This window comes from Abrus precatorius, unplaced genomic scaffold, assembly GCF_003935025.1.
Source record: "Abrus precatorius isolate BTA unplaced genomic scaffold, Abrus_2018 Scaffold11, whole genome shotgun sequence".
NCBI classification, from domain to species: Eukaryota; Viridiplantae; Streptophyta; class Magnoliopsida; order Fabales; family Fabaceae; genus Abrus; species Abrus precatorius.
This window is the reverse complement of record NW_020874303.1, coordinates 11,741,183-11,767,846: the sequence shown is the minus strand read 5'-3', so window position 1 is coordinate 11,767,846 and position 26,664 is coordinate 11,741,183. Positions and strand designations below refer to the sequence as shown.

At 36.3% G+C, this 26,664-nt stretch overlaps 1 protein-coding gene and 1 non-coding gene across 3 annotated transcripts in view; both read right to left on the bottom strand.

Moving 5' to 3' along the window:
• LOC113853730 (alpha-N-acetylglucosaminidase) overlaps nt 1-26,664 on the bottom strand; it is a 70,528-nt gene that overhangs the window by 34,928 nt on the left and 8,936 nt on the right. For both annotated transcript variants that reach the window (XM_027484301.1, XM_027484302.1), the window contains exons 8-10: nt 21,403-21,509; nt 18,232-18,262; nt 1,444-1,561 (exon numbers count right to left, since the gene is read on the bottom strand). In XM_027484301.1, coding sequence (XP_027340102.1) covers nt 1,444-1,561; nt 18,232-18,262; nt 21,403-21,509 — 256 coding nt within the window. The remainder of the gene's footprint in view (nt 1-1,443; nt 1,562-18,231; nt 18,263-21,402; nt 21,510-26,664) is intronic.
• On the bottom strand, nt 7,570-7,676 carry LOC113856711. Its single transcript, XR_003502944.1, has one exon. It is a non-coding gene; the product is annotated as a small nucleolar RNA R71 (small nucleolar RNA).

The window sequence follows — 26,664 nt, the reverse complement described above, 5'->3', positions numbered from 1 at the left end:
AGGTCAGGTATCAACACACAGCAAGCAAACTTAACTATACAACACCACCTTTGTTGATTTATTCAAGAAGGAAGGACTGTGATCATGTGCACAACAATCAGCCTTGAGATTAGGAATTTCTTAGTTGAAGATAGATTTGTTACTAGTAGATAGAATTTTTTATTAGTGGATTAATTCCATGCATTCAATTCTTCTACTTCCATTTATTAAATAGTTTCTTTTATTTTGATAACACTCGGATGTTATAAATACTCCCATGTAGGCTTCGAAGGATCAAGTTTTCTGTTTGGTTATTCTTATGTTGTTGGGAGTCAATCCACTTAATACAGACACTTTGGTTGGGAATATTTGTTCAGATTCTGCATTTATTATTTTCAGCCCTCTCTCTCTTACGCTTCTTCACTTCTCTATATTTCTATTCTTGTTGCCTAACAATTGGTATTAGAGCCTTCCATCATGTCTCTCAGTTACAAACGAGTGGCACAGATGGTGATGCAGGCATTGTAGTGTTTGTTTGGGTCTAGTCAAGGGACTAGTGTAAAGCCAACCCACGGCAGGGTCAGGGCAATAAGTGGAGGGATGTCAAGAATCAGGATCCAATTGCAAGGTATGAGACTTGCGTCCCACATAGGAAGTATGGGGTTTATAAGGCCTTAAGCTCTGCAACTATAATGGATAACTCTTGTGGTAAAGTCTCCCAAGGTTCTTATCAAGTTACCATCCCATCTCCATACTGGACATCACCTTTGCTGGAAGTGTGGGGATTTCGTTTTTGAATCCTCCATGTTAATATAATTATATTAAAATAGGCACGTATGTCAATATTTGTGAGATAGCTGTTACTGTAATTAGAGATTTAATTTGTATCTTCTATGATACACAACATTCAGATATCCTTCTTTTCTATAGTATACTTTTACCTTTTTCAAGTAACTTAATTTCTAGTTAAATACATTGTATATATTTATCCTCTTATATTTTTGCCCATGATTTCCCTAATTGGGTCCTAAAAAATGAAAATGATTTAATATAAAATTGCCAACAAAGATATCCAAGAAATTTGCACAAACTATAACACATGAAACAATATTTACAACAACATATCTAGAACTAGGGATTCAGAAGGATATTGTTGAACAAAATGGAGGCACCATGCTAGTCTATCTACCTTCAAAAATTGAAGAATAAGGCTCCTGTAAATTGAGTTTGCTTATAAAGTATACAAGAAAGGGTATATCCATCCTCAATTTAATTCAAAGTACATTGTGATCTTAACCCACAAATTGAATGGTGGATACAACCTTACATGTGTATACTTTATCAACAAGATCATTGTAGAGCAACTGTTTTTGGAATTGATAAGCAGATATAATTCAACTTTAGACAATAGGTATATAAGGAATAAGAAATGAATCAAAAGATCCTGAGTCAATTGAAACATACTTGCATTAACCACACAGCATCCTTGTTAACTTTGGAAATTCCTTTATATACTGCAGCTCCAAGAGTTGATATATATGCTGGATCACTGGTAGGTGGGGAGTTTTCATTAAATGTGTCACTGCAGTCAATAATATACCATGTATGTCAGCATCTAAGAGTAATAAACCAAAAAAGAAAATTGCATTCTAATCCAGTTAAAACATCGCATGTGTAGTTAAGGAAGATGAAAACAAGCCAACTTGTGTATGACTACTAGATAACAATCACTACAAAATAAGGGATATGATTAGATATCCATTATGTTGTTCCTCAATATGTAATTATAAACATGATTCATGTGTGATCCTTTGACACAACATTCAATAATCCCTTTCCTTATAAGGTATTTGTTGGAATTGTGTAAATATAGTAATGTTTTAAATCGGGAATTAGAGTCTTTATGGTTCCAGTAATTATGTAATTGTTTATGTTCTCTATTAATGATCCCTATTATAAATTTATGCTCCACTATGTAGTCAAGACACATAGATTCATTCTATGTTTCCCGCTCTACTTTCTCCACATGGTATCTAGAGCCTAACATGGGATAATCCTAATTTGTGATTACCCACTGGGCCCACTGCTTACAAGTGCAATTTTATCGTTCAAAAACTCTGCAATTCGGATTTCAGTTTCCCACTTGTTTGGACGCTGAACCGCCGCTTTCTATTATTCTAACGTGTTTTTCCCAAGAACACCCTCGAATCTAGTTTTCCTTGCTCAGTTCAGCCTGTCCCCAAAATTTTGCACCAACCAATGAGCCCACACACCCTCACACAAGTCTTTGCCTCATCAGTCTTCTCTCTCCTCACTGCACCATTGTCGGCACGTCGCCACTTGTGTTAGTATTATGTAGTTTGATTAAGTTCCACAACGCTTATTCTTAAATGACCTCTTTCTTATTGTTACTATATAAGTAACACTTTGAAATACTTTTATATATAAAGTGCTTCCCTAGTGCAGCTGTGGATGTAGTTACATACGTGTACCAAACCACGTTAAATCCTTGTGTTGTTCTCTCTCATTTTCTTTCTCTTTCTTTTATTGCTCCCAACAATTGGTATTAGTAGCTTATCTTAGTATGCTATGTGAATGGAGCTTTGTTTGATCTTCCACATAAAAAAAGATTTAATTTTTCATAGGGACCTAAGTTTCAAGGAAGTAGTCGTAGATTTCTTTAGAGGAAGAAATAGAAGCAATGGCGCTGGAAGAGAGTAAAATAAGGATTAAAAAATTTGATGAAAGAGACTTTGGATTCTCAAAGATGTAGAAAGAAAATTATTTATATCAGAAGTTGTATCAACCCTTGACAGGAGAGAAGTTAGATGACATGCAGCAAATAGATTGGGAGTTGTTGGATTGACAGGCTCTTGGTGTGATCAGATTGACATTGGCCAAGAATATTATTTTCAACATTGTGAACAAGAAGCCTACTGCAGATTTGATGAAAGAATTACCAAATATGTATGAGAAACCATCAGTAGCCAATAAAGTATATTTAATGCATCGGCTATTCAACCTAAAGATGGGAGAAGGTAAAGTATATTTAATGCATCTTGCCAAGTTGATGTTAATGTAGATCATGTTTGATAATAAGGTGAAGGCGCTAATTCTACTATCATTCCTCCTGGATAGTATGGATGCAATTGTTACTACAATCAATAGTTCTATTAGGAATAAAAGTTAAAGCTTGATGACATTCATGACTTGATCTTAAGCGAAGACGTTCGCAAGAGAGATTTAGGGGAGTCTTTTAGTCCTGGTTTTAGTTCAGAATTGAATACTGAAAGCAAAGAAACAAATAAGTAAAAAGGTCAGAATTAAGGCTGAGGCAGATAAAGTCTAGAGGGAAAAAGGCAAACAAAAGTCCAAAATGATATCATCTCTTGGAATTGTGAAAAAAGAGATTAATTTACCAATCAATGCAAAGCTCCAAAGAAAAGGAAGACCGATAAAAATAAGAAATATGATGATGAATCTGCAACCAATGAACTTGCAGATGCATAAATATGCAGCTTCGATAGTCCTGTTAACTCATAGGTTATGGACTCAGGTACATCATTCCACACTACTTCCATAAAATTATTATCTAACTATATTTCAAAAAAGTTTGGAAAAGTGTACCTTGTAGATGGCAAATCTCAATATTGTGAGAAGTTGTGACATTGACATTAGAATCTCTAATGGGACCTTGTGGACATTACACAATGTCACTCACATCTCTGCCTTAAAGAGAAATTTAATATCTATAAGGCAATTGGAGATGGAGCATGGAATGTAACAAAAAACAATTCGGTTGTAGCTCGTAAAATGAAGCAAGAGTGTCTCTACATGGTTGTAGAAGAGGATACGGTAGCAGTTATTGAGACTACAAATAGTTTTTCTTTGTAGCATCAAAGACTTAGACACTAGAGTAATAAAGGAATGAAGCCCATGGGGACAAAGGGTAAACTATCGAATGTTATGTTATCAGCTATGGATCTAACATGTATGGCTATAGGTTTTGGGATGATCAAAACTAGAAAATCATCATATGCAAAAATGTCGTTTTTAATGAGAACATGTTCTATAAGGACAAATGTACAAAATCTACATTTGCAGGTAAACTGCCATAACTTTCCAAGAAATTAAAGTTGAAAAAATTTTCAAAAAGTGATATAGCCAATAGAAGGCAATAGAGGTAGAATTTGAATCAAAACTAGAACCAAACACAGTGCTAGAAACCCCTTTGACCCAATTAAGAAGATCTAGTTGAGTATCAATAGCACTAGAAAGATATTCTCCTTCATTGCATTATTTGTTGTTAACTGAAGCTGGTGAGACAAAATATTTTGCTAAGGCCATGCAAGGGAATGACTCTACTAAGTTCAGTCAACAATGAAAGAAAAACATGGTCATCAACCAAGTTACCAAAAAAAATTTTTTGCAAAGCAGGTGGATCTATAGGTTCAAGGAAGAATCTATTAGAGTATACAACTCAGTTGTATTAGTTTAGTTAGTTTTGTATTTTATTGGTATTAGTTTTGTATCAGTTTTTCTGTTTTTATTAGTTAGTTAGAGAATCTATTAGCATTTCTGTTTTTATTAATTAGTTACAGAATTTGTTAAGCACTCAACTCTAACTATTTATATCTCCTATAACTGATCTAAACAATTCTCAGGAATATACTGAAAAACTCCTAACAGAGTTTCTTTTTTTCTCTCTCTCTTTTCACTCATTCTTTTCCTCCTTCCTTACATTCTATTATGGTTTCAAGAGCTTAGTTTTGATCCATCTGTTTTCTCATGGCTTCTACAACTAATGATGACACTAATGGCACTTGCCCACCGCCTCCCCCGCCACCAACACCAAAAGATGTGTTACCTATTATGACGACGTTTTACCATACTGTCATTGCTAAGCTCACTAATTCGAATTACCTTCACTGGCGATCGCAGGTTCAGCCAGTCATCAAAGGCCATGGCCTACTCAATTACATTCTTGCTCCACAAATTCCTTAGAAATTTGCTTCAGACCAAGATCGAGATCGCAATACACTTTCACCTGAATATCAATTTTGGGAGCAACAAGATCAATTGCTCCTGTCATGGCTTCAATCAATAATCTCAGAAGCGGTTCTTCCATGGCTTATACCCTACTCCCGTCATGGCATGTCTGGGACAAGCTTCATGAGCATTTTCTTTCCATTGCTCATTCAAATAATAAACAAATTCGTGGTGAGCTTCATGCAATTTCACTTAATAATTGCCCAATTACTGCTTATCTCCTTCATATTCAGACTTTACTCGATTCCTTACTATCCATTGGTGATTCTGTTTCGCTGAGTGAACACACTGATATCATTCTTGATGGGTTGTCGAATGAATATGACATGGTGGTTACGGTTCTTAGTTCGAAAAAGGAACCTCGCACTCTTGATGATGTTTCTTCGCTGCTTCTTGAACAAGAATGGCATCTTGAAAAGTCTAGAAAGAACACACTTAGTACTGTGCATGTAACTGAAGGTACCCCATCTTCCTCCCAAGATGCTGCAGCTCACGCTAATCTTACACATGCTTCCTTGAGCTTGTTTTCTAGTTCTAGTTATGAAAATGTGTCTCATACAATGCACAGTCGCACTGGTGGTCGTCAATTCCCGCCAATGTTGCAAGTGCTTCCTCTGCCTCTACGAATAGCTAGTACCCTGATTCTAGTGCATTTAACCATGTAACCAATATCTATCAAAACATTCACCAAGTTGATAAATCCACATTTTACTAATATTTTAGTTTAGTTTTTAGTAGTTATTAAGTAGTTAAGTAGATCAATAAAACTGAAAATCAAATAAAAAATGCTTTAATGTTCAAAGTTCTTTAAATAGTTTAGTATTTTACATTTGATCCCAATTTTGATATAATCCTCCATCTATAATGTTGTTCTAGATTTCTTTTGTTAGTAATTTATGAATCCGAATTTGAGTTTATGAATTAACTGTGGATCTGAACCTTGAGATTTTAATTGAATTCAGCATTTGATTTTGTTCTTAATGTAATTATTGGACTGATCATTCAATTGAATTGAACTTAGAGGAATTTTCATGAATGGAAGTTAAGTTAGTTTCTCAGATCTGAATCAATTGCCAAGATTAATGATATCTTAGAGATAAGCATTCATAATCTTGTAATCCTATGATTTCTAATACTTAATGCAATGTTTACTTGAATTACACCTAAGGGATTAGGGTAGTTAAGTTGAAGATTAGGATCATTGAGTCAAGGAATTACCCTTTGATTAAATAAGTGAAATCAATTATCAATCAATTGAAATACTTAAAGAGTTCAGAACATGATTGAGTTGCAATTGATAATTTGGTAAAGTGATTCCTAACTCCATTTCATATATCATTTTAATACAAAATTCGTATTTTGTTTTACTGCACCTTTATCATTTCCTACACTTGTTAATTCTAATTTTTACATAATAGAAACTCTCAAATCAATTGTATAGCTCAACTAGTTGTTGATTTGTGAAGTGATACTTGAAAAAACTAATTCCTAAGGATGATACTTAGGACTCAACTTTGATTCCAAAAATTTTATAACTTACTACAACCTACTAGTACACTAGCTAGTGAGATTACTTTAGTGCACACACTATGAAAGTAACAAGTTTTTGGTGTTGTTGCCGGGGATTAGTTATTTTCAATATGATTAGTAACGAAAAGACAATTAGATTGAGCTTTTGTTTTCTGTTTCTTATAATTTTGATTTGTATTTTCGTTATGCATTTTGTTCTGCATGTTGTTCTGAAGTTAATTCTGCATAGTGTTCATTCTTTTATATTATTTCTACATAATTCTTTTTGTAATACTGCATCTTATTTTTGTTTTGTGTAAGTGTCTATACTCTAGTCTACTTTCTTAATTTTCTTTAGAATATTTTGTTGTTAAAATTTTCTACATTAAGCGATTTCGTACACTGATTACTTTCAAGTTGTGTTTGTTTTTATTTCTTTTCTGTGTTTTATGCGAGGTAAAAACAAAAACAAAGTTGCTCTTGTATTTAATTCAAACATTGACAAAACATTAAGAAGATTAAGAAATGAGATAAGAGCAGAAAATTTAACAAGTAAAGACCAAGAGCTGGAATCTACACCTTCTCCACCAAAATGTGTTGATTTTCAATTTACTCCACCTCCACAACACCTCAAGAAACCAGAATGCCTGACCAGAATAGAATGAGAACTTTGGAAAACTATGTCATACCAAATATGCAAAGATACAACTCTTCAATAACCAGACCTACCATCCAGGCCAATCACTTTGAGATTAAGCCAGCCTTGCTTCATTTGGTACAGCAAGATCAGTTTTTTGGTGGAATTTCTAATGATCCTAATTTATATATATCTAATTTTTTGCAGTTATGTGATACAATAAGGATGAATGGAATGAGTCAAGATGCTCTAAGGCTAAGACTGTTCCCATTTTCTTTGAGAGACAAAGCTAAGTGCTAGTTACAAGCACGACCTCAATCTCAAGGGAGCCTCACCACATGGACAGACCTTGTGAACAAGTTCTTAACTAAATATTTCTCTCCATCCAAAGCGCCAAGTTGAGAGGAGAAATTACATCTTTTGTGCAACAGGAAGGAGAATCACTTTACAAAGCTTGGGAAAGATACAAGGAACTCCTAACGAGATGTCCACATCATTGTATTCTAGAGCAGATGCAGATGAAAACATTTTATAATGGAATGAATGCAGCAACCAGAACCATGGTAGATGCAGCTGTAGGAGGCTTTTTGAACACCAAATCTCTAGAAGAGGCTCAAAGAATTATTGAGATGATGGCTTCTTCTATGTAACAGAATACTAATTCAAGAAATTCTGGAAGAAACATTGGATATGAAGCCAAAGCTATAGAGACTCTTCTTGAACAAAATTAGTTGCAAAATCAATTGTTTTCTGAGTAGATTGCTACTCTAACTCAGCAGATTAATAATCTCCAAGCTGGACCTGTCCAAAACACTCGGTGTATCTGTGATTTCTATGGTGGAAATCATGCCAATGGTGCATGTGATGTGCCAACACCTGGGCCCAAGAACAGATTAACTGCATGGGAAACTATCAAAGGCAGTATCAATCTTTTCAACCTAGATTCCAACATCCAGCTAATAGGAATCAACAATTCCACAAGTGGAATCCACAAAATTCTGCTGGTAATAGTACATTTGTTCCAATTTCTAATGCAGGACCTCAACCTCATTAGCAATATTTCCAAGGGAATTCCTCATCTCAGCCTTCAAGGGGGCAGCAGTTCACAGAACCTCTGTCTAAGAGGATGGATAAAATGGAGAAAATTTTTCTACAATTTATGGAAACTACCCAAAACAGCTTCAAAAACCAAGAAGCATCCATGAAAAAGCTGGAAACTCAGATAGGACAACCAGCTGAGCAATTGGGAACCAAAGAAGGAAGATTCTCTAGCAGTACTATTGTAAATCCGAGAGAACATTGCCATGCTATTATGATAAGAAGTGGATCAAGGATTTCTAGTCACCAAGCAGAGGAGGAAAAATCAACTTCTAAGAAATTGAAAGAAAAGCAACAAGATGATTTCAAAGGAGAATATATTACTATTTTAAGAAGAGAACAGCCTCAGGACAACAGCAAGATACAACATGAAGGAAGAACCAAAAAGTTGGAAATCAGAATGATGATCCTACACTAAAAGAAGTCCTTGTTGTTGTTAGATATCAAGACAATGAAGAGCATGAGGATAAGTTTACTGAGTATATTAGGCAGCTGGAAGCTCTTCCAAAGTTATTTCCTTCATGTGCTCACACAGATGAAGAGCTGCAAGTTATTAAGAAAAAAGGGAAATACATAAGGATAGAACAAGAATTGTTACCATCAAAGCTATCCCCTAAAGCTAAAGGTTATGAGGTGTCAAGCTAGTAATGTTAAAAGAGGGTTTTGTGAGAGGCAACTCACACTTGTTTCGTTCTAAATTTTTTGTTAATTTCTGTTTTTGATCTCATTTTTCTAATTCTGATTTTTTAGTTGTAGGGGAGAAATTGAACACAGAAAATTCTTGCATCAAATTGGTTTTTCAAGATTAAGAAACATAAGGTGTCAAGCTAATGACGTTGAAAGAGCACTTTGTGAGAGGCAACACACATTTCTGAACCTTTTTCTTTACTTTTGTTTGAACTTGAATTTTGATTTTTAAATTCTGCATAACTTTGAATTTTATTTCTGCATATCTCTGATTTTTGTTCTGTACAATTCTGCATAATCTTAGTTTTGTGTTGGTGTCAATTTGAGAAGCATAGGAGTTCATAAAAGTGAGAAGATTTGAGCCTAAACGAGTGTAATTACTAAAGTATTCACTATGTTTATGCAGAGGAGAGGCGCAGAAGCTGTATAAGTGAAGTTCACCTCTGAAGTGTTAACTTCAAACACTCAGAGTGCACACGCAAATGCTTAGGAATGATTTCCTTCCCTGAAGTTAACACTTTGTGCACTTAAAGTAGTCACACTAAGGCATTTGTGCATGATTCCTGAGTTCAGGTAATGCACGGTCACACTTTGTTCACTTAGAGTGAACACGTGCAAACTGCAGAAGGCTACGCGTTAACACTTTAATTATTCAAAGTGTTAACGCACATTAGGACTCAGTGAGAAGAAGGGACAATAATCTTTGTAGTGTACACTTTAAGTGTTTAAAGTGTACACGCGCATCTCAAATCCCTCACATTAGCCTTTGCAAACATTTTAAGTGAACACATGCAAGCTATTTAGTTAAGACAACTCTTTGAAGTGTTCACTTTAAGCGTTTAAAGTGAACATTCGCATTGTACTGCTTATAAAATACCTTCTGAAGTGTTCACTTAAAGTGAACACGCGCAAACTGGATTTCATTAAACCTCTTCAGCTTGTTCACGATTTTTGCACACAGTGATCACATGCTCTGCGTAGCTATCTAAAGCATTCAAAGTGAAAACACAAAGCATCTTAATCCCTAAAAACTCAGAATTTTCCATATTTCCAATTCTGAAAAATTTGCGCTGATTGTCAAATTTATCACGAGTATGGTCATGACACTTCTTTCTATTATCTCTGCCATGATGATAGCTATGCTCCATCTCAGCCCAAACAAAATCATTCACCCCGCCCTTCCCAGCATCCCTCACACTCAACCAACCCATCCCCTCCCCATTTCCCAATTTTTCGTTTCCTCAATCATCTTAAGTCTACCCTTATTACCCGTTTCTTCCTTTATGCCATCTTATTACTACCCTTCATCTTATCAGTTTCAACGTCTTTCGTCTGATCCCTGCCAATGTTGCAGGTGCTTCCTCTGCCTCTACGAATAGCTGGTACCCTGATTCTGGTGCATTTCACCATGTAACCAATACCTATCAGAACATTCACCAGGTCACTCCCTTCGAAGGCCCTGAGCAAATCACCATTGGTAATGGTAAAGGTTTATACATTAAATCTTTAGGTGTCACTTACTTTTCTTCCCCTTTTAATAAATCTGTTTCTCTCTGTCTTAAGAATCTGTTGTTTGTTCCTTCCATTATCAGGAACTTGGTAAGTTTCAGCCAATTTTGCAAAGATAAGTATGTGTTTTTTGAATTTCATCCTTCTTTCTGTGTTGTCAAATCTCAGGCTTCTAAGGATGTGCTTCTTCAAGGCACAGTGGGAAACAATAGCCGTTATCGTTTTCCTAACCTACTTTAGCTTCCAAGAAGTCTACTTCAACCATCTGCCTTTGTGCATAACACTGTTAATCCTATTGTTTTTGATTCTACATCACATTCCTCAATTGTAAATGTTGCATCTACTACTAGTGATTCATACTCTATTTGGCATTCCAGACTATGTCATCCTAGTACTGAAGTGCTTAAAACTTTTCTAAAATTGTGTAATGTTTCTTCCATTAATAAATCTGAACTTGAGTTTTGTTCATACTGTTGTCTTGGTAAATCCCATAAACTGCCATCCTTTCCCTCTAATTCTGCTTACTCTACACCTTTTGAATTGTTATACTGATCTTTGGGGTCCAGCTCTCTATGTTTCAGAATGTGGATACAGGTATTATATTACATTTGTTGATGCCCCCACTCGCTTTACTTGGCTGTATCTATTGAAATCCAAGTCAGAAAAATTTAGTGAGTTCAAACAGTTTCAGAGTTTGGTTCAGACAGTTTAATCTACCCATCAAAACTATTCAGTCTGACTGGGGTGGTGAATTTCGTTCTTTTACTAATCACCTTGCTGATTCAGGAATTATTCATCGCCTTATTTGTCCTCATACTCATCACCAAAATGGTGTAGTAGAACATAAACATAGATGCATCATTGAAATGTCTCTGACAATATTATCTCAAGCCTCTTTACCAATGACCTTTTGGGACTATGCAGTAATCTCCAGTGTTTTCTTGATCAATCTATTGCCATCCATTGCAATTCAAGGAGAGGTTCCTTTCCAGAAGTTTGTTCAGAAGCTTGCCAGATTATAAGTTTGGTTGCTCTTGTTTTCCCTTGCTGCAACCATACAACTCTAACAAGTTTCATCCACACTCCCAAAAAGGTGTTTTCTTAGCCTACTTTGTGTCTCAAATAATACAAATGTCTCTCTGCAAATGGTCGTATATATGTTTCAAAAAATGTTATCTTCAATGAGTATGGTTTTCCCTACACCAATCTTTTCCCAACTGAAACCTCATCCACTGCTATCAGCTCCACCCATACTACCAACCCTCTTGCTGTCTTAAAATCACCCTCCCTTACACCTGCTAATTCTGAGCCACCCATTGCTGGCTCCTTTGATTCCATTCCTCTACCAAATCCCATTCCTCTTGTTTCATTAGTGAGGGCAGGTAACATTCACCCTATGACTACACGGGCCGTTAGGTGCAGGCTGAATATGATGCTCTCATAAAAAATGGTACTTGAGAACTTGTTGATTCGCCTCCTTTCAAAACATCCATTGGTTGCAAATGAATCTTTCGGGTCAAAGAAAACCCTGATGGGACAATCAATAAATATAAGACCCAGCTTGTTGCGAAAGAAATTCATCAATGATTGGGTTATTGATGAATCCACTTTTTATTATATTTTTACTTGCCTTTTTAGTACTCCTTAATAGAAGAAATGGACTTAGATAGTGTAAATAATACAGAAATCACATTTTGAGTAAATATCATAGATTTATTAATTTTTGGTTAATTTGCATTTAGTTACATAGATATAAATTGCAATTTTAATTATCTTGATAATTTTGCAGAGTCCCCAAGCTAATTTTGAGAAATCTTGGCCCTTGGATGAAAGTTGACCCCAAAGTAGCCACTTTCAGGAGCAAAAGTAACAACTACAGCAAGTCTGGGCATTAAAGGGTCCAAAGTAGCTACTTTCAACCTTTATAGTTCTAGAAAGCTCCAGGGACGCCACGTGGGAAGCAATATGCGCGTGGACACTATTGCCTTTCATAGTGGCTACGCGCGTCTAAAGTAGCTACTTTGAGCATGAAAAGTGGCAACTCCAGAGAATTTGCAAGCCAACGTAGATACGCGTGGACACTCTCAAGAGCCAAAGTAGACACTTTCAAAGGCAAAAGTGGACACTTTGCTGACATGTCCTCCACTATAAATAGATTTTAGGAATTAGGGTACGAGAGCTGAGACTTTTAATTTTCTTTCATTCCTTTTGCCAAATTAGGACATTTTTTCCCAGAGCTATAGGTTTTAATTTTCAATTTTCCTTTGATTCTCATTGATTTTACATTAATGTTGTTTGCGTTTCTGCATTCCCTTCGTTCATTTGTGAAGCCCATCCATATGGAGGGCTAAATTTTCTTGTAATTCCTAGTCAACTCACATGGTTCTTGAATTCTTGGGTTTAATGGCAATATTACTCTTTCTTTCCTTGGATTTATTAACCTCAATCTCTGAATAAAATGAAATTTATATGAGGGGAACATTGCTTAATGAACCCTAAATTACCCAAACGAAATTCTAATACAAAATTGCTTAATTTTGATTAATCTTTGAGATTGCTTAATCTTAAGGATAGAGATTGGAGCCCATTAAGATGCTTAATTTTAATTGGGATGCTAAAGTTAATTTTTACTTGTTAGATTAACTTAATTCAAGGGAAGAAAAGGGGATTATTGAATTATTTGAAAGAATAGGGATAGAACTCATTGATTGACTAGGGATTACTCTTCTTAATTGATTGAATTTCATTAGTTTACACATTTTGCTTTTGATTAAAATCTGAAAATTGACAAACCTCCCCCCAATTTACTTGCTTTAAAATCTATGTTTACACTTGTTCGATATATGTTCCTAACCAAAAATTCCTTGAAGACGACCTAGGACAACACCTTAGTATTGCATTCATTTCTTTACATATTTGATGAGAATTAACGACTATCTTTGTGCATAACGAGTAGCAAAACCCGTTTCATCAGTTATGACTACAATGAAACCTTTTACCATGTCATTAAGCCTGTCACAGTTCGCATTCTGCTCACTCTTGCTGTAACAAATCATTGGCAACTTCAGCACTTAATGTCAACAATGCCTTCCTAAATGGAATTCTTAAAGAAGTCTATATGACTCAGCCCCCTAGTTTTGAACATTACAATAAAACTCTGGTATGTAAACTCCACAAGGCCCTTTATGACCTCAAACAAGCCCCACAGGCTTGGTTTGAGAAGGTGTAAAGTAGATACTGAGATATCTAAAAGGCACTTCAAAAATGTGTTGTGCTTCAAAAAAGATACTCTCACCTTACAAGGATTCTTTGATGCTGATTTGAGAGGAGATTTAAATGACGGCAAAAACAGCACAGGTTACACTTTTACCTTAGGTGGTATTGTTGTAAGTTGGAAGTTTTAACTTCAAAATAAAGTCGCTCTTTCAACCACTGAAGCCGAATATGTGGCTATGTCCGAAGCAGCCAAGGAGATGCTATGGCTAAAGAATTTTCTCAAAAAAAGGGGAAAAAAAATCAAAATGATTCACCATTATTCAGAGACAATCAAAGTGTTATATGTCTAGCCAAAAACCCATTCTTTCATTCCAAATGCAAGCATATTAATATGAAGTATTATTTTATTGGAAACTTGCTAAGTGATGGAGATTTATCTTTATTGAAGATCTCAATAATAGAACCCATCTAATATGTTGACTAAGATTGTCACAACTAATAAGTTGAGGCTTTGCATTGCCTCAATTAGTCTCCGAAGATAATTGATAATGAAGAGAGTGCACTAGCTGAAGCACAGATAAGCTCGTTGCCAAATCTTTCAAGTGTGTTTTTCAAGGTTACGTCTTCAAAAAGGCTATCATATTTATCCTCAACTTTAACAGTAAATAATTTTTGTTCATCTCACAAGAGATCCTCGAGCTATTCCCTCTAGCCTCAATCCATGTTTCATTCCACCTCCTTTGCTCTTACCAAAGGCGATCTTAAGAGTCCAACAATGCTCCCTTCCACTAATCCTCCAGCCTCATATCCAGCTCCAATAGTTGAGCCATTCACATTTCCTGCACCTAGCTTCTAAGTGTGTTATGAAAAAGTAGTCAATTCTCTGGCAACCCTAATCCTCTTTGTGCTTGTATTTTAATGACTATATATTTCCTTTCTATTTCTCTTTTGTCTCTTATTTGGATTCTGTATCTATTCCTAGGTCTGTAGGTGAAATCATGCTGGATCATTGCTTGAAATGACTGTTTTGCATTCTAGTGACACTTGGGATCTTATTCTTTTATGTCTCTCATATAATAGTTGGTTATCATTGGAGTTATATTGTGAAAATTGGCCCTAATGGTAACATTGATCACTTTAAAGCTCGTTTGGTGGTTATACACATTGGCCCTTGATCAAGTGGATATTAAGAATGCTGATGAATCCATATTTTTACTAAAATTTTAAAATAGTTTTAATCTATTTGATATGGAAAATATGTTAGAAAAAGCAGAAAAACTTATAAAAATAGAAGGATTGAAGGTTGTCTTTAAATACATAGTTATTTTAGCATTTGTGTATTTTCTGCATAGAAATTAATAATTCAAGCATGTTTTTGTAGAAAATCCTGAGCAATTTTCATGAAGATGGAAGATCAATGGAGAGATAGAAGAAAAGTAGCAAGTCTGGACTCAAAGAACAAGATTTATGGAGTTTGGGCTGGGTGTGATCACTCTTGCTAGTGAAAGTGAGTGATCCAGAGCTTAATTGTGAAGTAGAGTTTGCGCGTAGTCACTATTATCAGTGAAAGTGAGTGTTCCAGAGCGTTTCTCAGAAGAACACAGTGTGCGTTGTCACTTTCGCTGGTGAAAGTGAGCGTTCTAGAGAAGCTCCAAACATTGCATGTTGTGCGTTGTCACTTTTGCTGGCGAAAGTGAGTGTTCCAGAGAGACCTCATTCATAGCGAGAAGCGCATGGTCACTCTCGTCAGCAAGAGTGAACATTCCCGAGAGACCTTCAGCTCTGCAAGTTACACGTGGCCACTCTTGCTCTCGAAAGTGATCACGCACACTCCTCGACCTCATGCGTTGCTACTCTTAACAACGAAAGTGAATGTTCCAGTCTTCCAGAAACTACATGAGCCTCTGCATGGCTACTCTTATGAAGCAAAGTGACAACGCCCAGAGTCGAGAAAAATTATAAATTGCAGAAACGCTCAGATTTTTTGATCTTTTATTCATTTTTCATTTTCACTTAGTTCTTGGGTGTGGAGAGAGTCTGAGAGAGAGAGTGGAGACGAACACCGAACTTCAAACTAGAGGAATCGGATTGAAGATCGGTTGAAGATGCTTTTTATGCATTCTTCCTCTTCTTCTCTTTCTTTTTCTTTCTCTGCTGCAATGGCTGTGTAATTTCTTCATAGTTAGGGATTGTAGATCCAAAACGAACATGTTGAATTGATTCTAAATCTGGATTTCAAGTTTTGGAATGAATTGAGTGGTTGATTCTGCACTTTACGTAATAATTGAATGGAAATTTGATTAACTAATTTCAGAGGAACTCTTGTCAATAGAAATTGAATTTGTTCTTCAGATCTGAACCAATCACCAAGATTATAGCTTTCTTAGGGATAAGAGAACTTGATCTTGCAATCCTCTGGTTTCTCACACTTAAAGCAACATTGAATTGAATCAGATCTAAGGAACTAGAGTGATTTAATTGAATGTTAGGTTCACTGAGTTAAGGAATTAACCTCTGAATAATACAACGCGAAACTGATTGTCATTCTTTCTAATTACTTGTAAGTTCAGAACTTTATTAATTCAACATTCGAGTTTTGGTGAAACAACTCCCTAGCTATGGTTTTTACCTTTGTTTTCTCACATTTGTTTGTTCATTGTTCTGTTTTTCTTCTGATTTCAATATTTGTCAATTTCAATTCCAAACACTCTTTTGATATTCGTTAAGCTCAACTAATTGTGGCCTTATGAAGTGGTAATTGAATACTTTTATTCCCTGAGATCGATACTTGGGACTCTAACACAGTTCTATCACTTTTATAACTTGCTACATCAATACTAGTACACTTGCTAGTCAAATTAACTTCTCTTCTGAAGTGTGACAAATGCCTTGTGTGGAAATTTACAGGAAAAAGGATTAGATGAAACAGCCCCTGAATTTTACTATTTCTGGTGACTCTCACTTTGTTTGTCAACTTTGACATTCCCTCTATGTTTGAAGTAGTCTTCGTGTGCCTAGCTCAATCAATTTAGCTCTGCCTTCCTTAATACAGTTTGTCATTACTAGGTGTGAAACTAATCACTCTATATTTCTCTATTCATTTTGTATTTGACTGGTACATTTATCTTGTTATATATATTGATGATATCGTAAAATTTTGGGCTCAGATAATTATGGGATTTTGGTGGTCTTTATAAGGCCTTTGGTACTTCAACTATGATGGCTAGTTTTTGTGGTGTGATTCTTCTAAGGTTCTTATTAATTAATATTAGAGCTTTTTACCATGTTTCTTGGCTATAAATGAGCAGCATGGGTGGTGACACCGTCTACATTGCAAAATTCATCCACAACTAATTGAAGGGCTAGTGAAAATTTTGGGCTCAACTAAGAACCTTAGAAAAACTACACCTATAGTAGCCAATCCCAGATAGTGGCGCAGAGCAACGACCCCAAAAATGCTGTAGCGGGATAGCCGGATGACTATTATTTTAGGCATTGAAATTTGAAACAAAACAAAGTAGGAAAATCAAAATAGAGAAAGAAATAAAAAATAGAGAAGGAAAATAGAAAAAAAAAAAGACTGTTTAGTCACAGGAAAACTTTTAGGTTCGTCAGAAGTTTTACCAGAGATGAAGAAGATAACCGAAAAATGTCCAGGTCATGTTGACAGCTTTGCTGGAGTTGAAAAAGATGACTAGCGATGAAGAAGAGAAACGGAAACATCTGGGTCACGTTGTAAGCTTCGTTGAAGATGAAGAAAGACATTGGAAGCAAGAGAAAAATGAGAATTGAGATAAAAGGGAGAAATGTAAAGGGGGCTTGGGGCGAGGTTGTGAGGAAGAAGAAGATATCAGAAATGTAAAAGGGGAGCAAAATCCCAAGATTTCCCCCCTTAAAAGTCACCCTGTTGAGAATCTCTATATTTCTATTATTAATGTAGTTACCATTCTTTCCCTTTATATAGAAATCTGATTTATTATGCAAATAAGGTAATTAGGGTCAGCTGTAATTTACTCAATCAATCCCTATAATTAAAGGATTCAGTTTTTGTACAGAATGTAATTATAAGGACTGCTGAATGACATTGAGAACACTCAGATTTTACCCTAATTAGTTGGTGTGCTTCTGTCTCATGTAAGGGAGGGTAAAGTAGGGATTTGACCTAGGATGAAATAGCAGTCGCAATGGCCACAATTTGCTCTGTTCTTTGCCACGATTCATGACACAACGGCCACTACAATGAAACGCAACACCCTGTCGCTCTGCTCAACACATCCGCAATGGCAGCTGCCATTGACTACTATGACCACACCACAAAAGTTACCATTGTACTTAGATAGCTCTCAGCCTTATAAAGTCACACTAAAATGTCATACTTCCAAACTTAAGTCCCTTGCAATGGGATCCTAACATTGTGTGTCATAAAGGAGAACATTTGAATTAGTAAGAGTTGCAACAATGTATTGACATGGTAAATCATTATCTTGCAACAAAATTATCCAAGAGAAAAAAAAATAATGTGAAGTATGGAGGATAAGTGAATCTACCAGTTGTATATGTCTGTTACATCCCCATATTCTGTAAAATTTAAGAGTAAAGAAAAGAAAAATGTCAAAATTGAGGTAGATAGTGAAGTGGAAAAAGGAAAAAATGCACAAAAGATTAGGGTCACCATCCAAAGACTAATAGTTTTGCTGCCAAGACATTCATCTAAAAATATAAAAAGAAAAAGGAAGTGATAGATCCTAGTATTCACACTGGTATAACAGGAAAAAGCATAGAGCATCAGAGAGTGATGAATAGTAAATTTGATGACACTAAAAGCTGGCCACCAATCTTACTCCACTTGAACCATTTAGGGGTAGTGACGGTCTCCTTTTTTGCAATAAGATGATCAACATAATCTTGACCTTTAAACCAAAGTTTGATATCCGAAGCCCATGTAGCATAGTTGCTCACATCGAGAGTAGAGAGGTAACAAAGCTAAAAACCAGAGTCTCAACCTTCAGGGGTGGAGGATGGGCCATGGCTTAACACAGGAGAGAGAAACCAACATGAACAGTATAAAAAATGCCAAACAATAGGTATGGAGGTCAAAAAACAAGAAACCAAGAACAGATTGGGGACCAGCTATTGAGTTGCCAACACCCAACAGTCCAAAGAGCTACCCTAAAAATTGACAACCACACACGGTGGAGACAACAGTGGAGAAAAAGGACATATGATGTGGTAGTGTGTGACTGTGATTCAGACCTCCAATGGAGATGAGTCCAGTGCAACTAGGCTGGGCACAAGAAGGCAACCCAAATTCAGGTGTTGCTTGTTAGAAACATCGTCAGAAAAAATGATGCTGGCAAAAACAGTGGCAGAGAGAAACAGAAAGTGATAGGAAACTGGAGCAATAGGTAGTGGGCTTACTAGGTCTTCATAGATTAGGATTGCTTTCTCATGAAGGTCTAGATGTCATGTTCAGAGAGAGAGAAACGAAAAGGCATACAATGAATCCATATGTTTCAACTATGCAACAGTGCATATTAAACATGAATACCAAATTAATTACATAATATACGGTTACCTAATTAATAGAATGACAATGACAATATTTAACAACAGTCATTGCTTGAAATTGCATCCTTCTAGATTAAGCATCCTTTACTAAATTTTCCTTTCCAGGACTGTATTGTATCCCAAAATTAAACCCAGTTAGCTTCGAGACCAATGTAAATTGTTCCTCATTCAATAATTTTTGTTTAGTCAAAACTTCCAGGCTTCTTCAGTCAGTTACAAATACAATGGTGAATCAAGTCCGCATCAAGTAGTGAAGCCACAATTCTGCATTGACAGCACCACTGCCATCCATTCTTGTTCATAAATTATCTTCAATTGAGCATGTTCTAAAGAAGTTTGACTGAAAAATGCTATTCGTTTGTCCCAAAAAACAGCTCCTTTTACTTGAAACATTTGCTTAAATCACAGAAAGGCTCAAAAAAGTCTGGTATAGCCAACGTAGGTAAAAGAGACATGGCCATTTGTAATTCTTCAAAAGCCTGTTGTGCCCCCTTTTTCCAACTGAAACAGTCTTTCTTCAATAGTTAAAGGTTTGGCTATATTCGCATAATTCTTCACAAATAATAGCCTGTAAGACACAAGAACTCTCACACCTTTGAAATCTTTCAGTAAAGGCCAAGAATGCATGATCCTTATCTTCAACAGATCTATAGAGACTCCCTCTTCTGCAAAAGAGTGCCCATGATACACCTGCTTAGGCTATGCAAAGTAATATCTATAACATCCAGGGTTCCACAATCTAAGTACAATCACCCTTTTATCAAAAATTAACCTCCATAACTTCCAGGCCTTTTGGGAAGTCAGCCCCATCATTGAGGAAAATAGAAACAGAATACCATTCAGCCAAATTATCTTGATAACAAAGACTCTACCTTTGTTTTCAATCCTACACACCTTCATTATGGCTACTTAGTACTTACATTACTTATATCTAATGTATAACTTCATTGAGCTCAGGTTTCCGTTCCAGTGTCTTCACTGTGCATTTGAACCATGTTGTGGTCATTGTTCACCACTACCACCATCAGTCATTAGCCTCTTCTTGACCAGTGACCCTACCAAAAGTTGGGCCTACACTAGCTCGGCCAAATCCAAAGCCAACCAAAAGTAGCTATCCTACACATTCATGCATTTCTAATCCCAAGTGTTTTTTTTTGTGTATGACCACCATTTACCATCACCCATTTGTCTAGTTCCACTCCATTGTGACCATGATCTAGCCTAACCGTAGCAATTGAAGTTTTCTTTTATCAAACTCTAACTGTACTTGCTCTAAGTGATATTGTTCCACTGCTATGATGGATAAAGTAGGGACCCGAAGCAACCCAACAGCCTAAACATACCAACATACACATTTGAACACTGAGGACCTCCCAATTTTGTCCATTCCTAACTAGCTCAACAGTTGCAACTATGTCCAATGGACTCAATTTGTCTGAAGAAGCAATAAGCAAACTATGTGGGGTCCATTGTTGTTAATAGAAGGTTCATCTCAAGATATTGCAAGTTCTTAGGTGGCAACTTAATTACATGGAGAAGAAAGATGAAGAATGTGGTTGCAAGGTCAAGCATAAAGGCAAAATTTTGACCTATGGTTCAAGGGATTTCCAAATTAGGGATGAAGGCCATTCTTGATGACCTCAGGATTACACAAGACCCCTATGAAGCTGAATTGTGACAAGTAGTCAACCATTAGCATTGCCCACAATCTAGTCCAATATGACCACACAAATCTTATAGAGATAGGCAAGCACTTTATCAAGTTCAAGTTAGAAAATGGTCTCATAATCACTAACATGTTCCTTCAAGATTTCAATGGCCAGATGTATAGACAAAGGAACTTCCCTTGGAGTGCTTTGAAGATCTTACTAACAAGGTAGGAATGAAAGATATCCATTCACCAGCTTGTGGGGAGTGTTGTAGTGCATGATTAGGACCCCATACATAGATTACTTCCTTATTTATTGTAATTAAGTTTAGCTACCCTTGCTTCCCTATTACCATTATTATGCATAGATTTGTTGCCTAAAATTACAAGGTTAGCACTTATTAACTTGATCTTATACATGTTGTATTACTGTAAAATTGTTTAATCAGAAAATAAATTTCAGTTTCGTTAATTTCAAGTTAAAGGGAAAAAAATCATTCACCTTTGATTTGTTTCCTAATAAAAGCTTCCCCAATTTCAACAAATAAAGGATCAGAGGGATCAAGAAGGTATGTACAACACCAGCGAGGATCACCATCAACAGTGTTCCTAGAAGGAAGAATAATGAAAAACTTAATATGAATGCATGGTAGAAAGGAAGGTTTAAAACTCAAAAAGAAGGTATTTGTGAGCAACAAAATCAAAACATGCCAATTACTAAGAAAAAACATTGTACACTGATAAAATAATGTGCAATTCATGTATAAGATGTTAATGAGTTCATGCATTGGAAATTAAATGCATATATAGTTTCCATAGGAATTAGTCTTTAGGTAGTTAGCATCCTATTGAAAGAAAGAGAGGAACAAGAGAACATGTGAATGAATATATCAGTTCAAATGACACAATCGAGCATATATTAAAATCAAGTGTCATAAATACAAGAATTACTACAAATAATTATAAGAATACAAAAATACAGTAATTAACATAATTACAAAAATATAATTTGTCCTATTTACAATATTTATTGTAATTCCATATTTTCAACATTTCTCCTTAAGGTGGAACATATAAATCACATGCACCTAACTTGTCACATATATAAATCATATGCAAACAGACCAAGATCTTCAACTGAAGGCATCTTGAGATGTAAGGTGGCAACTGTGCAGCATCCAAAGTTCAACATTCTAGCTCAAAGTCTTTTGTTTTTAAATTTTCTCCCTTTCATTTTTACTTTATATTCTCCCTAAAATATACTGCATGCTTATATTTGTTTGTGCTGTTGATGTCTTACTTTATCAGATTCAATAGATCCAATCCAATAATTTATATGATTAAAATTAGAGAATTTTGAATGTGTTCATATATTGAGGCTTCTATGTTAGGATGCATTGAAACTGACTTCTGCTATGAAGCAAACACATGGGGTACAAGATACAATTCGACAATTGACATGAAATATTAAAAAAAAGTTAGAGGGACTTTTATGCAATTATATAAAATATGTTCAAGGATTTATTTGTAAATATTATTTTTAAATAATAAAAAATTAAATGACATTATTAACATTTCAGTAACTAAATCCTAACAAAAAAATTTTATAAGGATTTGTCGCAAAATGTTGAATATTCATACGGACTAAAAACATATATAAGCTTTTTAACTAAGAGCATGTTACTAGCATTTCTCATGGCTCAATACACCAAAAGTGGACCTTTTATCAGAGGAAGCACCTACCTAATCTACCTTGGAACATCTCACAGCCAAAGTATAACCTTTGTCATCACATGACAGTTTTTCTTATAGCTCCTTTAATTTACTCAAGATTTGGATTATTGCTTCTTAATGTCCTTCACAAGGCTAGTTAAAGAACTAACTTAACCACATTAACTGCTACAGAACTGTCCAAACAAGTAATAGTTAGCTAGTTCCTATTAAGGGAAATAGGACCTGTATAATTATATTAATTAGGTAACTGTATATTTGTTCCAAATTATGTAGCTATGATTGTGATTGTCCTTCTTAATATAAATATTCAGCCCGTGGTGTAGTATTTATATTCATCACATGGAAACACATGGAATTCATCACATGCTTTTTCATTTTCTCTCATCTTAACATAGTATCAAGAGCCTAACAAGAAGGTAACCCTAATCCATGCTTTCGCCGTGAGCCCAATGCTCATAAGTGTCAATTTTATTTTTTTTCTAGAAATTGTGTGCGTCTCTGATTTCTGGTGTTTTTTTTATTCCGGCAGCCAACTCCGCTGGCCGTTACTGTTCACCCCCAACAAATTGTTCAGCTTGTTTTTGGACTAGCATCTCACCACCACCGGACTCGCCTCTCTGTGCGCAATAAAACCCGATCAATGCGTCCTAAATGAAGGTCCTACGTGCCACCTCTTTCTCCGGCGACCTTTCTCTCTCCACCACAACCTCCACCGTGTGTGACGGCTCGTTTGGCGACTTTCCGACCACCTTTTTTCTAACTAGGCTCACTTGTTGAGACAATTCTAGATTAGTGGTCCTTTTTCTCCCTTTGAGTATTGAACACTATTACTTGACCCATGGCAACTCTGGGTCCTCCCAAACATGATGCTTCTATTTTCACCAACTTTGTCATTGTTCCGCTGTCTACTGACAAGTTGGATGGTAGTAACCATGATTCTTGGGCCTTTGATATCAAACTTTGGCTCAAGGGTCAAGATGATCTCAGCCATCTCACTACCAAAGAAGCAATAGTGGCTGAGACTGAACATGCTCAATGGAGTAAGATTGATGCTTAACTTTGCAATGTCATTAAGTCCACTATTCATCCTTCTATGAACCAAATCTTCTGCTCCCATAATGTCATTGAATCGGTTTGGTCAGAAGCCAAGTTACTTTACACCAGTGACATACAAAGTCTATATAGAGTATGTTAAAATCATGTGGATGTTGTTGCGGCTCAGAAGCTTGATGGAACTATGTCTACCTATTTGGGTCGTATGAGTGGTCTTCTTCATGACTTCAATGAACTTTTGCCTCCTACTGCGACTGATGCCATGAAATTGGAGAATTGTCAAACATTTTTTATGTTGCTAACTTTGTATGGTCTACCTACAATGTACTCCTAGGTTTGAGATTAGATTTTAGGATCCACTTATGCTCCTGCTACAACTACTACTTCATCTTCTTTGCTATGCATTCCTACCAAGGCCAACACTGCCTCAGACGTTACTCCTGTTCTTGTGTCATCTACCCCTATTAACTCTTTAGCCTTGATATCACAGGGAGTTGATCGTGGTCACTCTCGTAGAACTAATGGTGATCGTCGCTCATGATTTAAGTGTGACCACTACCACAAAATTGGTCACACTATTGATCATTGTTATGCTCTGCTTGGTCAACCTCCTAGAACAGCCAATGTGGTGCAATCTGCTCCTCCTAAATCCACTTCGCTGTCTGCTCCCACCAAAGCTGCTTCCACTACCAACATACCACCGACATTATTCAACAATTTCCTTCATTGGTATAGGGATCATCAAGCCGTTGGTTCCACTGCTTCTGTTGTGCCCACGAGTAATTCTTTTGATAGTGTTTCTCATTCCCCATCTCTTGGTCCATGGGTTCTTCATTCAGGTGCCACATATCATATCACTGGTAGCAAATCCTTCTTTTGTTAGTACTTACCTTATGTTACTATGGCCAACGGGTCTCAAACACAATCTCAGGATGTTAGCGCTGTCTCTCCCTTTCTATCATTATCTATTGACAATGTCTTATATGATCCTGAGTCTTTTTTTAATCTTTTACCCATAAGTCGTCTCACTTGCACACTAAATTGTATTGTTCTTTTACTAAAGACTTTGTTTTTCTACAAAACTGGATAACTAGGTGGATGATTGGCACCGGCTATAAGTCACATAGACTTTATCAACTTCAACCCATTACTCAAGTTGGTTCAATGGTGGATTCACCTCTTCTTTCGCATGCTAGATTGGGTCATCCAAGTCTTCAAAACTTATAACTATTGATGCCAAGTTTCTCAACTATCTACACTTTCTTGTGAGTCTTTTCAACTAGGCAAACATGTTCGTAGTTCATTTCCAATCCGTGTAAATGTTGCATCTGCTAGTAGTGATTCATATTCTATTTGGCATTCCAGACTGGGTCATCCTAGTGCTGAAGTGCTTAAAACTGTTCTAAAATTGTGTAATGTTTCTTCCATTAATAAATCTAATTTGATTTTTGTTCATATTGTCATCTTGGTAAATGCCATAAAATGTCATCCTTTCCCTCTGTTTCTATTTACTCTACATCCTTTGAATTGATATATATACTGATCTTTGGGGTGCAGCTCCCTATGTTCCAGAACGTGGATACAGGTATTATATTACATTTGTTGATGTCCACACTCACTTTACTTGGCTGTATCTATTGAAATCCAAGTCAGAAACACTTAGTGTTTTCAAATAGTTTCACAGTTTGGTTCAAATACAGTTTAATCTACCCATCAAAGTTGTTCAGTCTGACTGGGGTGGTGAATTTCGTCCTTTTACTAAAAACACCTTGTGGATTCAGGAATCATTCATCGCCTCATTTGTCCTCATACTCATCATCAAAATGGCATAGTAGAACACAAACATAGACACATCATTAAAGTGTCTCTAACAATGTTATCTCAAGCCTCTTAACCAATGACCTTTTGAGAGTGTGCAGTAATCTCTAGTGTTTTCTTGGTCAATCTACTGTAAGTTTGGTTGCTCTTGTTTTCTCTTGCTGCAACCCTACAACTCTAATAAGTTTCAGCCATGCTCACAAGAATGTGTTTTCTTAGGCTACTCCGTGTCTCACAAAACAAAACGTATAAGGGTCTCTCTGCAGATGGCTGTATATATGTTTCAAAAGACATTATCTTCAATGAGTACAATTTTCACTACACCAATCTTTTCCTAACTGAAACCTCATCCATTGCTATCCACTCCACCCCTACTACCAACCCTCTTGCTGTCTTCAAATCACCCTCCCTTACACCTGCTAATTCTGAGCCACCCTTTGCTGGCTCTTCTGATTCCCTTCCTCTACCAAACCCCATTCTTCCCACTCCCCCTGTCTCATTAGTGAGGGCAGATAACATTCACCCTATGAAGTATAGCTCATATGCAACAACAGACTGGAAAATACCACCACCCAATCATTTTGGTAGTACATCTGCAAGTTGGTTTCCGGAGGATACAAATTGTCCATTTATTCAGCTTCTCCTTTATGAAGTATCTGACTAACTTGAACATGCTTACTTCTATCATGTTGCACTGAATTATGTACAATGTTTATTGATGACTTGTTATTGCAGTACAGTCCCAGGCTTGTTCCACTCAATTTTCAGATCTTCTAGAATGATCCTTATCCATAGTAGTTCACAAATCTCCAATGCCATTGCTCTGAAATCTGCCCCCGCACTTGACCATAGTAGTCAATAGCAGCCACAGCGGGAGGGGCAGCAGGTTGCCGCTAAGAAGACCTTATCATGGCCGATTGCATCGCGTTTCAAAGTAGTGGCCATTGTGCCATGAATCGTGGTTAAAAACAGGGCAAATCGCAGCCTCACAGCTACTATTTCATTTCCTATGTCAAATCCCTATCTTCTTCTTCTCCCCCGTCAAGCCCTAAAATTTCCTCCCTTTCTGTTTCTCTTGCATTTTTGAGGCAACATGCTTTCGGTTCCTCTTGCTTCTCTGGTGCGAAACTGAGAGTCACCATTTTCGACCAACTTCTTG